Source organism: Zonotrichia albicollis, chromosome 10, assembly GCF_047830755.1.
Source record: "Zonotrichia albicollis isolate bZonAlb1 chromosome 10, bZonAlb1.hap1, whole genome shotgun sequence".
Taxonomy (NCBI): domain Eukaryota; kingdom Metazoa; phylum Chordata; class Aves; order Passeriformes; family Passerellidae; genus Zonotrichia; species Zonotrichia albicollis.
The window spans coordinates 36485416-36498283 of NC_133828.1; the positions used below are offsets into that span (position 1 = coordinate 36485416).

At 40.3% G+C, this 12868-nt stretch overlaps 1 protein-coding gene across 5 annotated transcripts in view; it reads right to left on the minus strand.

Moving 5' to 3' along the window:
• Positions 1-12868, minus strand: part of MYLK (myosin light chain kinase) — a 197022-nt gene that overhangs the window by 87861 nt on the left and 96293 nt on the right. For 4 of the 5 annotated variants that reach the window (XM_014265771.3, XM_014265772.3, XM_074548806.1 and 1 more), the window contains one exon: positions 9722-9874. In XM_014265771.3, the coding sequence (XP_014121246.2) occupies positions 9722-9874 (153 nt within the window). Of the gene's footprint in view, positions 1-4498; positions 4639-9721; positions 9875-12868 lie in introns of those variants that run through there. The other variant, XM_074548807.1, reaches the window with a different exon arrangement.

Genomic DNA, 12868 nt, shown 5'->3' on the forward strand with positions numbered 1-12868 from the left:
ACCTTTAAGAAAGTTTCCAAAGACTAGACCTGGGTTATAGTCAAATCAGTTAACATTTTATGGAGATCATCTAGTCTAGGAAATTTTCTTGTTCATCTGCCTACCCTGATGTACTGAAGGCATTTTCATGTGAGCTGCAGAATGCTGACATCTCCTGTTGAAATATCAGGACTTCAGCATGCTGAGCGCTGCACAGAATCACACAATAACTGAGTTTGGAAGGAGCTTCTGGAGATTGGCCTTTCCAGCCCCCAGCTCAAGCTGGGTCAGCTACAGCACTGCATTTACACACAGCTCCAGTGCACCAACTCAGTGGCCAAGGCCAGGGTTACAACTGATCACAAGTCAAGGACACACGAAGAATAGAGAGTTTGCTGCCTTATGTTCAGAACACGGCAAAACCTTGCAGTGTTAAGTCTTACAAGAGGTTTAATTATACTGGAGGAATCTGTTTGCCAGCATTGTGGGGCTGGCTGCCAAGCAATGCCTGCTCCGAGCCGTGCGGAAGGGCTGCCTCGGCAACATTTACCATTTATGGTGCTTAAATATCAGTCTGGCCCACAGGCCAATAACTCAACTGAGCTGAGGAGAATGCTTAACTCACAAAGTTCTGTGTGAGCCGGCTCAGAGAGAGAAGCACCAGATTCCACTAAAACCTCTCAAAACAAGACTTGGGTTCACACACACATCTCAAGCTTGAAAAGAGTTTCACATCCTCAAATGTTTTTGGTGTAAACAAATCCAGCCATTACTAAATCTTAAGCTAACAATGCAATCTGTAAAGTTAAGAGATTTTATAGGGCAAAAAATTAATATGAAGACACATATTTGTCTTTCTGTAAAGTGTCTTTGCCTCAGGCATGAGGCATACCATTTTCTACAAGTTTTTCAAAAATTCAAAACTTGATTTATAATGGCATTAAAACGTATGAGACCTTTATGTTCCTGAGACATCTAGGAACATTTCTGCTTTATTAGAGATCTCAGGTTAGTATGCCATTTTACAAACTTAGGTCATGAGAACTAGGTGTTCAATGACCTAGCAATGTTATTTACACATTTACCTCCCATCATTTTTTTGCAATTATAGTCTGTTTTTTGTAAATGGAAGATAAGATTTAAGAGCCGGAACAAGTTATAGTCTGCATGCTGTCCTTGCACAACACAGAAAAACAGTTAACCTAAGACTGACAATGCCCTAAGCCTGTACCAGTCAGGGTGGCTGGGGATATACAAAGGAGACCAAGTTCCACTTTATCTTGTCTGGAAATCTTTATTTTACTCTGGGCTAGGCTTCAAGCCCTATCCTGCAGCTCCGTGTATGCTCCTTCTTCCCAGGCTCCTTCCTTTGTATGGGATACCAGCAGGTCAGCATTTTAACCTCTTTTGCCTGCTCAGTTTGTTCTGCAAACTGAGTTGTTGCAGTGGAGCAGTGGAACAGGCTCCCCAGGGAGGTGGTCACAGCACCAAGCCTGCCTGAGTTAAAGAGCCATTTGGACAAGGCTCTCAGGCACAAGATGGGATTCTTGGGGTGTCCTGTGCAGGGCCAGGAGCTGGGCTTGATGATCCTTGATGGGTCCCTTCCAACTCAGCACATTCTATGATTCTGTGCAACTGAGATGGCACCTCAGAAATCCCACTATCAAAAGGCTGCACCAGTAAGAATCATGGTGTGGGTGAACAGTCAGAATAGAACCGTCTGTCTCAGGTAAATGGGGACTACAAGGATTATCTAGTCCAGCTGCCTGACCAGTTCAGAGCAGACCAAAAGTTTGGTCCTATTGTTAGGGACACTGTCCAAATACCCCTTAAACCCTGACAGGCTTGGGGCATTGATCACGTCTCTAGGAAGCCTGTTCCAGTGTTTGACCACTCTCTCAAAAGGTGATTCCTGATGTCCAGCCAGAGCTTCTTCTGGCACAGCTTTCAACCATCTCTTGAGTCCTATTGTTGGATTCTAGAGAGAAGAGAACTGCATTCCCTACATCCCTCTCTGCTTCCCCTCCTCAAGAGAAAGTTCCAGAAGAGTGCAGGGGTCAGATACAAAATAGATGTCTGGGTTCATAGCAGACCACTCTGCAGTCAGCAGACCAAATTCCTCCCTGACAGTCTCACTGGAAGCTTCTGCAGCCAAAGTGGTGTTTGCTTTTGCCTTCAGAACTGTCTGCCTTATTAATGACTTACCCTGTTTGCAAGTTATTTACATCAAGTAATTGCTCTTTTGTCACTGTCACAGACAGCAACTCCATGGAAGGCCTGAGAGCTTGTATACCTACCAAATACATTTGTAAGGCAGCTCAGCTGTCCACTGGTAACAAATTCCCCAGCATCAGAGACCAGTCTGACAAGCAGAACTTCAGGAAAGGTGCTCCATGGACACTAGATCAAGCCAGGTTAGCTCCACAGTAAAAAAATGAATTATACTGAGTCAGTTTTATTTCACCCTCACACCTGTACAGTCTCAATTTTAGTGTGACTGCCCAGGTAGATTTTACTTTAATTGCAGGGAGTCGTGATGCATAGATATACCAATTCCATTAGAGAAAAAACTGGGCTGTGCATGAGCTGAAATGCAATGGAGGCACAGTAAGAACAGGCAGTCACATAAAGCACGTGTCCCTGAAGATGCCACCAATCTAAAGAGTTACAGCCCCTTCAGCCTTTCCCTTCTCTGGCAAATCCACACGGGAAACAAAATTAATTATCCTGTGGTAATATTAAAACAGTTCAGCTCCTCTCTTGGGTGAGCCATCAAAAGGATACTGTACTAAGAATGCTGTTAGGGAATCCCTCAAAGACAAATAAGACTCAGATTGAGAGCTAAGAAACCACATTTTAAGTTAGACTAATATAAAGAGGAAAAAAAGAGAAAAAACCACAAAAACATTGTATTTCTGGGTATAGTTGGTGTCAGGAAGGTATTCCAAAGCAAGACCTGTTTGGCATTTAAGTCCATAAAAGATAAGGTAGCTCCAGCATGGCATTGTTTGTGGTTAGTTTTCTCTTCTTGATTAATTCATATTAAAAAAATTTTGAACCAAAACATTACCCTGAAAAAAACAAAAAAAGAGGATCGATCTGTGTATGTGGCCCAACAGTCAGGCCTTCTTTAAAATGAAACTGCAGAGAAGCACTTCCAGTAGCACACAGCTGTACAAGGTTCCTACCCTCTGTTCTGTTCCTCTGCTGCAAAGCAATGATAGATGCTTCCCTTAGGCAACTTCTGGAGAGTTTTAAAGATTGAGCAAATCCTGTCAGGTAGTTTGATGGCTGTTGGAGTTCCCATTGGCTACTCCACATCAGCTGCTCTTGAAAACATTCTTTGGGGTAACATCACACCCCTGCATTTAAAATTACGCAGGCATATATTCAGTGAACAGGTTTTATATGTATTTGGATGTTTTCAGCTGAAACTTAGAACATTACAGAATTTGGCAATCCAAGGTGGGACAGTTTGCGCTTTGACCAATTTGGGGCTGCTCCCTACTCTTATAATAATCATCTGTTTTCTGTTATTCTACTACATATAATTTAATGCTCACAATATTTGATCATATGTCACAGTTGATTTAAGGGTACTTTTTTTTCATTTCTTTATTGTCTTTTCAATTATTTTTTTTGTCAGCATCTCACCTTTTAATTTTATTTATAAGAAACGTTAATGTAATTTCTGACATTTAATTTTTTCTTATTCTGCATGCACTCATCCCTCATTTTTATCCAAATTTGGTTCCCCCTTTTCTGGAAATGATTTATAATAAGAAACTGTCTTTAGAGTGCATTTTTTATATTGATGTCACATCTTCTATCATTAAGAGCTTTCACATGTTTTGCTTTTGCCTTTCAGTTTTGGTTTCTAGCTGGCATTCTGTTCCACATTTGGTCTTGAGGTCCTGCAAGGCAGCAATTTTAGAAACAATAACCCCAAACTAACTTAGAAGGGTTATAGCTATTGATGAACCGTACAGAATGCTGGACTGAGATCTTTGGGACACTCTTGAGAGCTTTGCAACAGAGGTTTGTTTTGATGCTCATGACAGTTTATCTCTGACTTTTCAATACAGTAACAAAACCCCTCTCCCTTTCACTTAGTGCTCTGAAACCAGGTCTCACACAGACAAGTGGTCCCACCCAGCTACTGCTCTGGAATGCCTTTTGGACATTTAATAGGACTAGACTGGCATATTTTGTAAAGTCATCTCCAATCACTTATATTATGCTTGAAATAAAGCAAAATACTTTAGAATAAGCAGTGACTTTGATAAGCTGTCACAAACATTTCATCAGTGTTGGCAAGTAAGAGTGTTCTTTGCTTACCTTTGGCAGAAATATGGATCTCAGAGAAACAGAGCTGTGGCCTCCCAAAGAGAGGCTGCTTATTGCAGTGATAACCTTCTTTAAACGATTAATGTCTAAGAAGGCTCCTTCTGAGACAGAAAGAAAAACAACCCAGGACCTGAAGAGAGCATTTCTCATGACAGAAGGAAAAGATTCCTACCTGAAATGTTTTCTTCCACCTGGTTATATTTTATGGTCCCACTCACACCAGATGGGAGAGTGCCAGGAACAAAACAAACTGGTTTTTCAGACAGCATCTCCCTTTGCTGCTCTGATAAACTGGCTGCAGCAGGGACTGTGGCAGGCTTTCAGGTGGCTCTAATCTGCTCGTGCAGTGACCAATGAATGACTACAGTAATCGGCTTGGAAGGGCTACAGGCTGCCCAACATAGACACTTATGCTGGGGAGGCTGCACTGGGAAAAAAAAACATGAACAGAAAGTGGTGGGGGAGAAAGGGGAACAGATGTGAGTCCAGGCAAATGCACTGCTGGCAGGGAAAGAGAAATGAGGTCAAGAGCTAATAAGCAGGAGCAGCTCTATCTGCTGAATAGCGTTTACTTACAAAGAGTATTAGGCCTGTATTAAAAAAGAAAGAAACAAACAAAAAACCGGCAGTGCAGACAACAAGCATCAGCAGAATGTGTGGCTGCAGAGCCCACAGGAGCACTGTGGCTGCCAGCCTGCCCTGCTGCTCTCACTGCCCACACCTCATGTTCCCTATCTTGGAAACAGCCAGTGGTGCTGCTGCCTGGGGCAGGGGGGCTGCAGAAATCTCAAGGAGTGTGCAGTGGGTCAGGTATTTTGTTTGTCATTTACTGCAGAGCTGCAAGGCAGAGGACATTTTCCTAGGAATAGGACTCCCAGCAAGTGCTCTAGCTTGATACCACACCTAGAGAAAGCTGGACCAGGCAATCACCTACCCCTCTGACACACAGAGTCTGTTTGCAGAATAAGAGAAGCTTCCCCATGCAGTATTGATGTGGTTTGGCACAGCAGAGCCCACTCTCTTTCCACTCTCCCTGCAGTCCATAATAATGTGTAGCACACCCAGGTGCTGGTGTGAGTGTCAGGTAATTAAATATCCCTTTGACACATTTTTTCTACAGGTGGACCTGACCTGTAACTCCCTGTCAATAATCACTTAACTGCCAACCACATATCAAAGGGCTTATCTCAGGAATGAAGCAGACCTGAAGAACTGTCACCATTCCTGGGAACTGACATTACCTTCCAACTATACCAGTTATTTCCTCCATCTGTATTGCTTTTATACTCTGATTGTCACAGCCTCAGCAAAACCGTAACACCAACTCACTACACATGTGCATCCAGAGTCAATTAACTTTCCCTTACCTCAGTTTCCTATTCATAAAAAACTGATTAAACTATTCAATCACCCTGATTTAAAATTATTAATAAATTCATAATAAATAATTTCATAATTTATTCATAACCTGATTATTAAATTCATAAATAAAACTGAGTATCTGCAATCCCCATCAGTGTATAATCACCATATATTTCAGGTGACCTGAATGTACTCTGGATATCCCTGTTAAGAGCTGGTTGGTTTGCTTGTTTTTTTAAGTAGGATGCCTGGTGTATTTAAAAATGGCTTGTATACCTATTTTCATATCATAGAACAATAAGAAAATTGTAATATGAAATGTGAAAATGTGAACACCAAATACAATAGCTTGCACACACAATAGCAGGAACAAATCAGTCATGCACATGTTGTTTAAAAACTTTAAAAATAAAATGTGCATCAGCCCCAAAGCCTCCCAAACTTTGATCTTCCTGTGTGTGGACAACAGGAAAAATGCATAAGAAAAAAAAAATAATCCTACATTGAGTAGCAAATGGTACCAGTTAATGAATTTCTATAATTGAGTGTTTGAATAACACTGAACCATGTTTCTCATCTCTCAGGCTTACATGCATTAGGCCAAATTATCTAGCATTTACCCAGGGCACCCCACTCACTGGGAAGTTCAGTTAGAAATAATTCTCATGGTAAAGACATTTGTTAAGGTGTTTTTTCCAGGGAGTTCTGCTCAGTCTCTGTAGTTCCTCTCTGTGTGTCAGCTTTGAGAAACTGCTGACAGAGGGAGGACAGCTGTCAGGGCTCACCTCATCTACTTAGTCCTTTACAAGGCCAAAATCAGCTTCACCTTGATTAACTCAGTTTCTCCACAGACTACCTGATGGACCTACCCCAACTTGCTCAGCCTCCAGATCACTTACTTAAGGAGAGAGATCTGAAGTGATCTGAACATGGTAATTTCTCACTTTTAATAAGTAGAGACTGATGAATTTGAATTTTTTTAAGACTATTACATTTCTATATTAATCCCACCCATATGAAATGTGGGACTTTTTTTGATACAGTGCCAAATCCTCCTAAAAACAACTAAGTACCTTCACCCTTTTCCATACAAAACTATGGAGTAATACTGCATTTGCTCAGTGCTAGACAGAATAAGGAAAAAAAGACAACCATAAATATATCTGAGACTGATGACTTAGAAGGAAAGTTATGCCACAATTACCTTAGCTCATTATCCAGGGCCCAATGCAAATTATGCTGAAACTACTGGAAAAAATCCCACTCTTGTATTTAACTGGACTTGAAACAGTAACCCTTTACTGGGAAAAGGACCTTTAAAATGTTTCCTACAATAACTTCCTTTCACAAAAACAAAGTAATAGATCATCAAAAAGGCAAAGAATTCACAGAAGTTCATTAGAACACATGATGTGTGGCTAGATACTAGCGGGTTAAGGATCATCTTGTACTACAATTCAGATGTGAATTGAACTGTTTGACACTCACTATCCTTGCTGCTAACTTTTCTGAGTTACCTAAGAGCTGAATTTCATTTAGAAAAATAAAATTTAGTTTTATTGTTAAGAGGGGCTAATTACTCCAGGTAAAATTTCCCCAATGATCAGAGCAGCAATGTCCCTTCATGAGATCCTTGCTGCAGTAGAACAGCAAAGCCAAAAATGGCAGTATGGATTGAAATGTAGACCTAGACAGAGATGTGTCCAAAGACCACAGAAGCAAGTTAAGGAAAATCTGGATTCTAAGACTGGTCTGATACTGATGATATGCCAAAAACATCCCTTCCTTCTTAGATCAAATATGGCTTACTTCTCACTTACAAAAGGAAAATATTTCTCTAACAATGAATGAATAAACTGAGCACTGCAGCAAACTTGACATCCTCAAATCATCTTGGAGACAAAAAGGACCTGGATAAGGATGGGTTACAATTCAGAAACGATTTTACAGACTTTATTCCAAAAATCAGTGTTTGGTCATGAGGGGATTTTTGAAGTTTTCTCCCTTTCTGCACATACAACCATTTTCTGTTGTAATCTGCACAGGCTAAGCATTTAGAGAAGCCTTAGTAGCAGTATTCAGAGACTCAGAGAACTCTAATGCCAAGAAGCTTCTGATAGAGATTCTGATGGAAAAATAGACACAAACAGATAAGAGATTTGGAAATTAGATTTTAAATTTGGCACTATTTTTGGCAGAAAAATCCACATTGATCTGAGTTTTGGGAAAGTTCCTGTAATCCTCAGCGGGACATAGTGAGTTTTAGGGAGCAAGAAGATAGGATAGCTAAAACTGCAAAAATATTGAACATGTAGTTTGACATACATGTCATGTATGTTCTTAATTCTGCTCTTATTCTTCCCCATCCATATTCCATGATTCCTAGAAAATAGAATGGGATGCAGATGAGAGAAACCAACTCCCATGAGGGTGGCAATGCAGCCTTCCAGCCCAGACTGTGTAAAGTGCAAGAGGAATCCAACACAGTGCAAGAGTGACTCCGTGGCCTGAAATAGCTCAGCAGAGCACACAAGCCCAGGGCAAGGCTCCCACGTTAGCATTGCCTGTCAGCCCTAAAATAACTCAGAAATGCTCTGTAAGAGGGGACGGTCCCTTTGCTTTCTGAGTCCCAGTCAAGGATCAGAAAGCCCCAGGTCAACAACAGCTCCCTTGAGGTGGACCACTCTTCACTGGCCTTTAGCTAATGCAGATGAAATGCTTCAGAGAAATCATAACTGATAACTTTGAGAACAGATTAGTTTCAGGTTTATTTTACATTGATGTTTTCTTACTTCATGCCATTTTTCAGGAGGGAAGGGTAGAGAGGGGATGGTTATATTTCCTATTTGGTGATCAAGAAATTAACTCATAGGTTCACCAGAATTACTTTGTTTTTATTTTAACCTTGTCATACAGAATAGGGCAGGAATAACACTAAAGAGCTGTAGACAAACACCCCAGAACACTGGTAAACAAAGACAAAACTTGAGATCACAGGGATCAGGGTACTTTTCCCACCTAATCAAATGTACAAATTTAGGGCAGGTATTATTTAGTCATAAACAAAAGGAATAGTTCCCTTGGCAGCTATCTCTCAGCACTGTTAGACAGGCAGTGACAAAGTGCTATAACTTTGGGGAAAAATCATTTGAAGGTGAAAAATACTAAATATAGGCTTGACTGTAGAGGGAGGGGAATTGGAGAGGCAGGAGGGGACAATCTCCAGGCCATTAAACAAAACACCTGAATAGACTGATGCCAGGTGAGACTGAAAGAATAAAGACCATGATATTGATGGATACTACCTCACTATCCATGGAATTCTGTCATCTCTTGTCTTCATTTTGAATTGTGGTGTTTTAGAATGTGTTTGTTGAGATTCTAGTACAGAATTATGGCTTTCATGAACAAATCAATTCTGTCAAATCAGCACTCTGTCAGATTTCTGAGACAACAAGTCACCTCAATTACTTACTGCAATGTTCTTCTGACTTTCACTACCAAAATTCCACTTATTTAAAGTTATCTATCAGTTAGCTGATAGATGTCTGTTCAGAATTATATCTGATAAATCCTGGTAATGGATCAAGAATATTGGCATTTGCTATCACAGCTGCAGTCCCTGGCATTGGTCTCTGCTCTGCCTTTCAGGAGAAAGGAGAAGCATCTGCCTCTTCCCTGTAACATTCTCTGATGGGTGATACTGGTGATACTGCAGTTATACTTTTCTTTCAGCTGTCTCAGTCCTTTCTTACACTGGTAAACCTTTTCCTGAGCAGCCTCACTGCTCTGTACACTAAGCCTTTGGGAAGGTCAAAGCACTAATACCTTTTTCTGAAACGTGGTTATCACTTTACACAGTACTTAAGCACTTAAGTTGCACACACCTGCAATGGGGAGAAGAGGTACCCAGCTGACAAAAGCTTGGAAAAACATGGAATCCACTCACAACCACCTCTGTTAAAGATCCAAAGTTATTTTTGCTAAAAAAGATTGTGTGATTGTAGTAATTACAATAGTCTGAGATATTCACCTTTGACTGTGACCTGAGCACTGCAAGATACCTGTCCTATGTTGTTTTCAGCCAGACAGGTATAAATTCCATCATCTTCTGGTAGGGCATCTTGGACAGTCAGTTTTGCAACTCCATCTTCAAAAGTGGAATGGGCATATTGAATTGGCTGGTCTGCAGACAGAAAGAAAAAGAACTGACTTAATACATCAGCCACAAATTTCAAAAGCACTTCAGTTTTTCAGTGAAATCTGGATGCCTAAGACCAGCCATGTGGAAGTGCAGAGCCAAATCCCACTCAGTGCACAGCCACTGCTCTCTAGTGACTACAACCAGCAGCATCCCAAGCACAGAGCACAACATGGTTGTCAGGCAAAGCTCACCACCAGATTCACTGCATGCAACTTTGAGTAGCAGCAAAAGGATAAAAGTTCATTTTGGATTCTCTTTCAGGTGGATAAGACCAGAACTGTGTGTTTGCTTCAGACATCTTGTAATTTGCCTGAAACTAGATAAAATGCAGAGAAAGCTAGATGTGCAAAATCTGTTGGGCATGGAGAAGCACTTGAAGTCCTCTAAGGGGTATTTTGTAGTGGAAAACATTCCAAGAGAGACAGTAAAAGCTGAAACGGAACCAAGAAGCTGATTTACAGAAGCAGTCAATCTACACTACAGTATGGCCAGTAACGGAAGGGTGCAGCCTCATCCATGGTGATGTGATTATTAAAGAAGTTCCTTTTAAGAAACTGCTTCCTTGAATTGGTTTGACATGCTTAAATATTAGTATAGATGGCTTAAAGTTGTCTTGCTATTGTTTCAGAAACTGTCATGATTCTCAGCCTTAACTTTCTGAAATGCTTCTGCAATCTGTTTTCCCAATATTAAATAGTTTCCACTACTGACTCATCTTTGGTTGCTTTCCCAGTGTATGCAATACTTAAGCCAGCCTTATACCTGTGCATAAACATCATGCTGGAAATAGAAATCATGGTCATCTAAGAGAAGAGGATGAAACAGCAGAGAAATTGTGCAGGACTGATCTGAAGATGTCTGTTGCTCAGGAGTTTGTGGTCAAAAAAGACTGAAATTTATTTCATTGCCAAAATAATTTTAAAGCACACAGCTCTGGGGGTTTTATGAACCAGTTCTGCACTATGAGCAGGATAAATTAAATGATGGGACAGATTTTTCTCTCATCTTTGATGTTCAAAGGAAGCCAACTCAGAAGGCAGTTATTATCTGTGCACTATCTATATGCATACACAATTTCATTCTGAAATACAAACATATGCCAAAATCAGCATCATCCAATACCTGCATACATTATAAAATGTGGTAGATGATCTTCATCCCTGCATATCTGTTAAATTAGTACATTTTATATTGCATAAAAAATTGGGGTGAATATTTAATCAACTACCCAGAAGAATTTTAGAATAAAATCTCTCAAACCTTTGTCACAGGTCATCTATTCTTATTATTGGCTCCTCTGAGCTCATTTTCACTCAGTCACACTCAGACTGTTGGAACTATTACATTAAACCACAGCGTTTCTGCATGTGGGAATAGCACTACATTCAAATAAGTACAGGCTGAGCTAAAGCCCAAGCAGACAAAGCTTTCTGTTAGAGGACAAGGGGCACTGGACTGCCTTTCTAGTCCACCTATAGAATGTCTCACCTGACAGGGTCCTTGCCTGGCATTCTGACATTGAAGGTGTTAGTGGTGACAAATGATGCTATGGTGCTGTACCAGAAACACACCCGGGATAAAAGCTGCACCATGAAAAGCAGAACAATGCCCTTATATTTCTATTGTAAGTAAGGAGATTAATAGGGCAAGTGTTCTGCATGGAAAAGAAAAATATGGACTCCTTTACCATGTCCTCACATTTTGCCAGGAGTCTTTTTTACTTCAGCTCCCAACAAAACTGGTTTTTTTTAGCATTATTCAAAAAATAGTGAATTCACTTACAGAAGAACAGCCTTTTCATTAGACCCCAGAAAAAGAACACAAGCATAGGAATAACCTGCAGCAAGACTCCAAGTTACATCCACAGTACTTATATTTTGATGTAATAAAAACAACTCTCCCAGTAGTGAAATGTTCCCTTCTCCAGAGGCAGAACAGTCAAATCTCGAGGACAGCTTGGCAGCAAGAACAATAACAAAAAATACCTTTCTGCTGGCATGTTATGCCTGAAGAAAGGAAACTTTCCCCTGGCCCATTTATTAAAAGCTTTCTGGACAAATCACAAAGCTATCCTAAAACCAAACACCACTGGGAATTGTTATGCTAAAGTCATGGTCATATTGTTCTTAAATTCAGCAGAAAGAGGTTCAATTAAACTTAAGGAGAAAGAAAACCCACAAAGAAAGCAATATGAATAAAAATTTACTTGGAACAGTCATACACTCCTTATTCCTGCAATTGAAAAAGAGGTTAATTAGAAAGTATTTTAAAAAGATAAAGTATATTGGAGTTACACACTGAAGTATTGTCACCGAGAGCACACCTAAAAAGTTATTTATAAGGCTTTAGTGAGGGCAGAACTAAAACACAGGAATTTTACTTTCAGGGAAATTGCCAGTAAATCAGTGAAAATTCAGAAAGAAACTTAAATAAAACGTAGAGGGAGAACAAAAGAAGAAAAGAACCACGTTGAAAAAGTTGTGAAAAAAGGTTTAATGGTAGATTTGCAGAGAAGAGTAAGAGCTCAGATGAAATTCGTAGCTCAGTCAGGTAGTTCTTATTTGTGGACTCTCTGTGAATATGGAAAACTACTCATCCTTACAGATGGTGAGAAGTAATTACAGACAATGCAGAGTATACATCATCTATTTTTTGTCTCACTTGACCTGAAGGAGAGGTCAACCTGTCTAATGCTTGGAAAATATTTTGAATTGGTACACAGTCACAGCTGGTAAATAGTCTTGGTATCTAAAGTAGTACTTGGATGTGACATTGTACAAGTTGTTGCAAGTTCCTTTCAGTTCTCAGGTGGTGTGGATTCCCTGGACATTGGGGAAGGCAGAGTGGACACCATGCAGCCTGCTCAGTGTCCAGGGATGGCCAGCCTGGAAGGGAGCAGGTCCTGCTGCCTCCCGTTTTTGTTTTCCTTATTTTTTTCTCAAAGCAGCCTTCTGTTCCTGCTTCTTATGATTGATA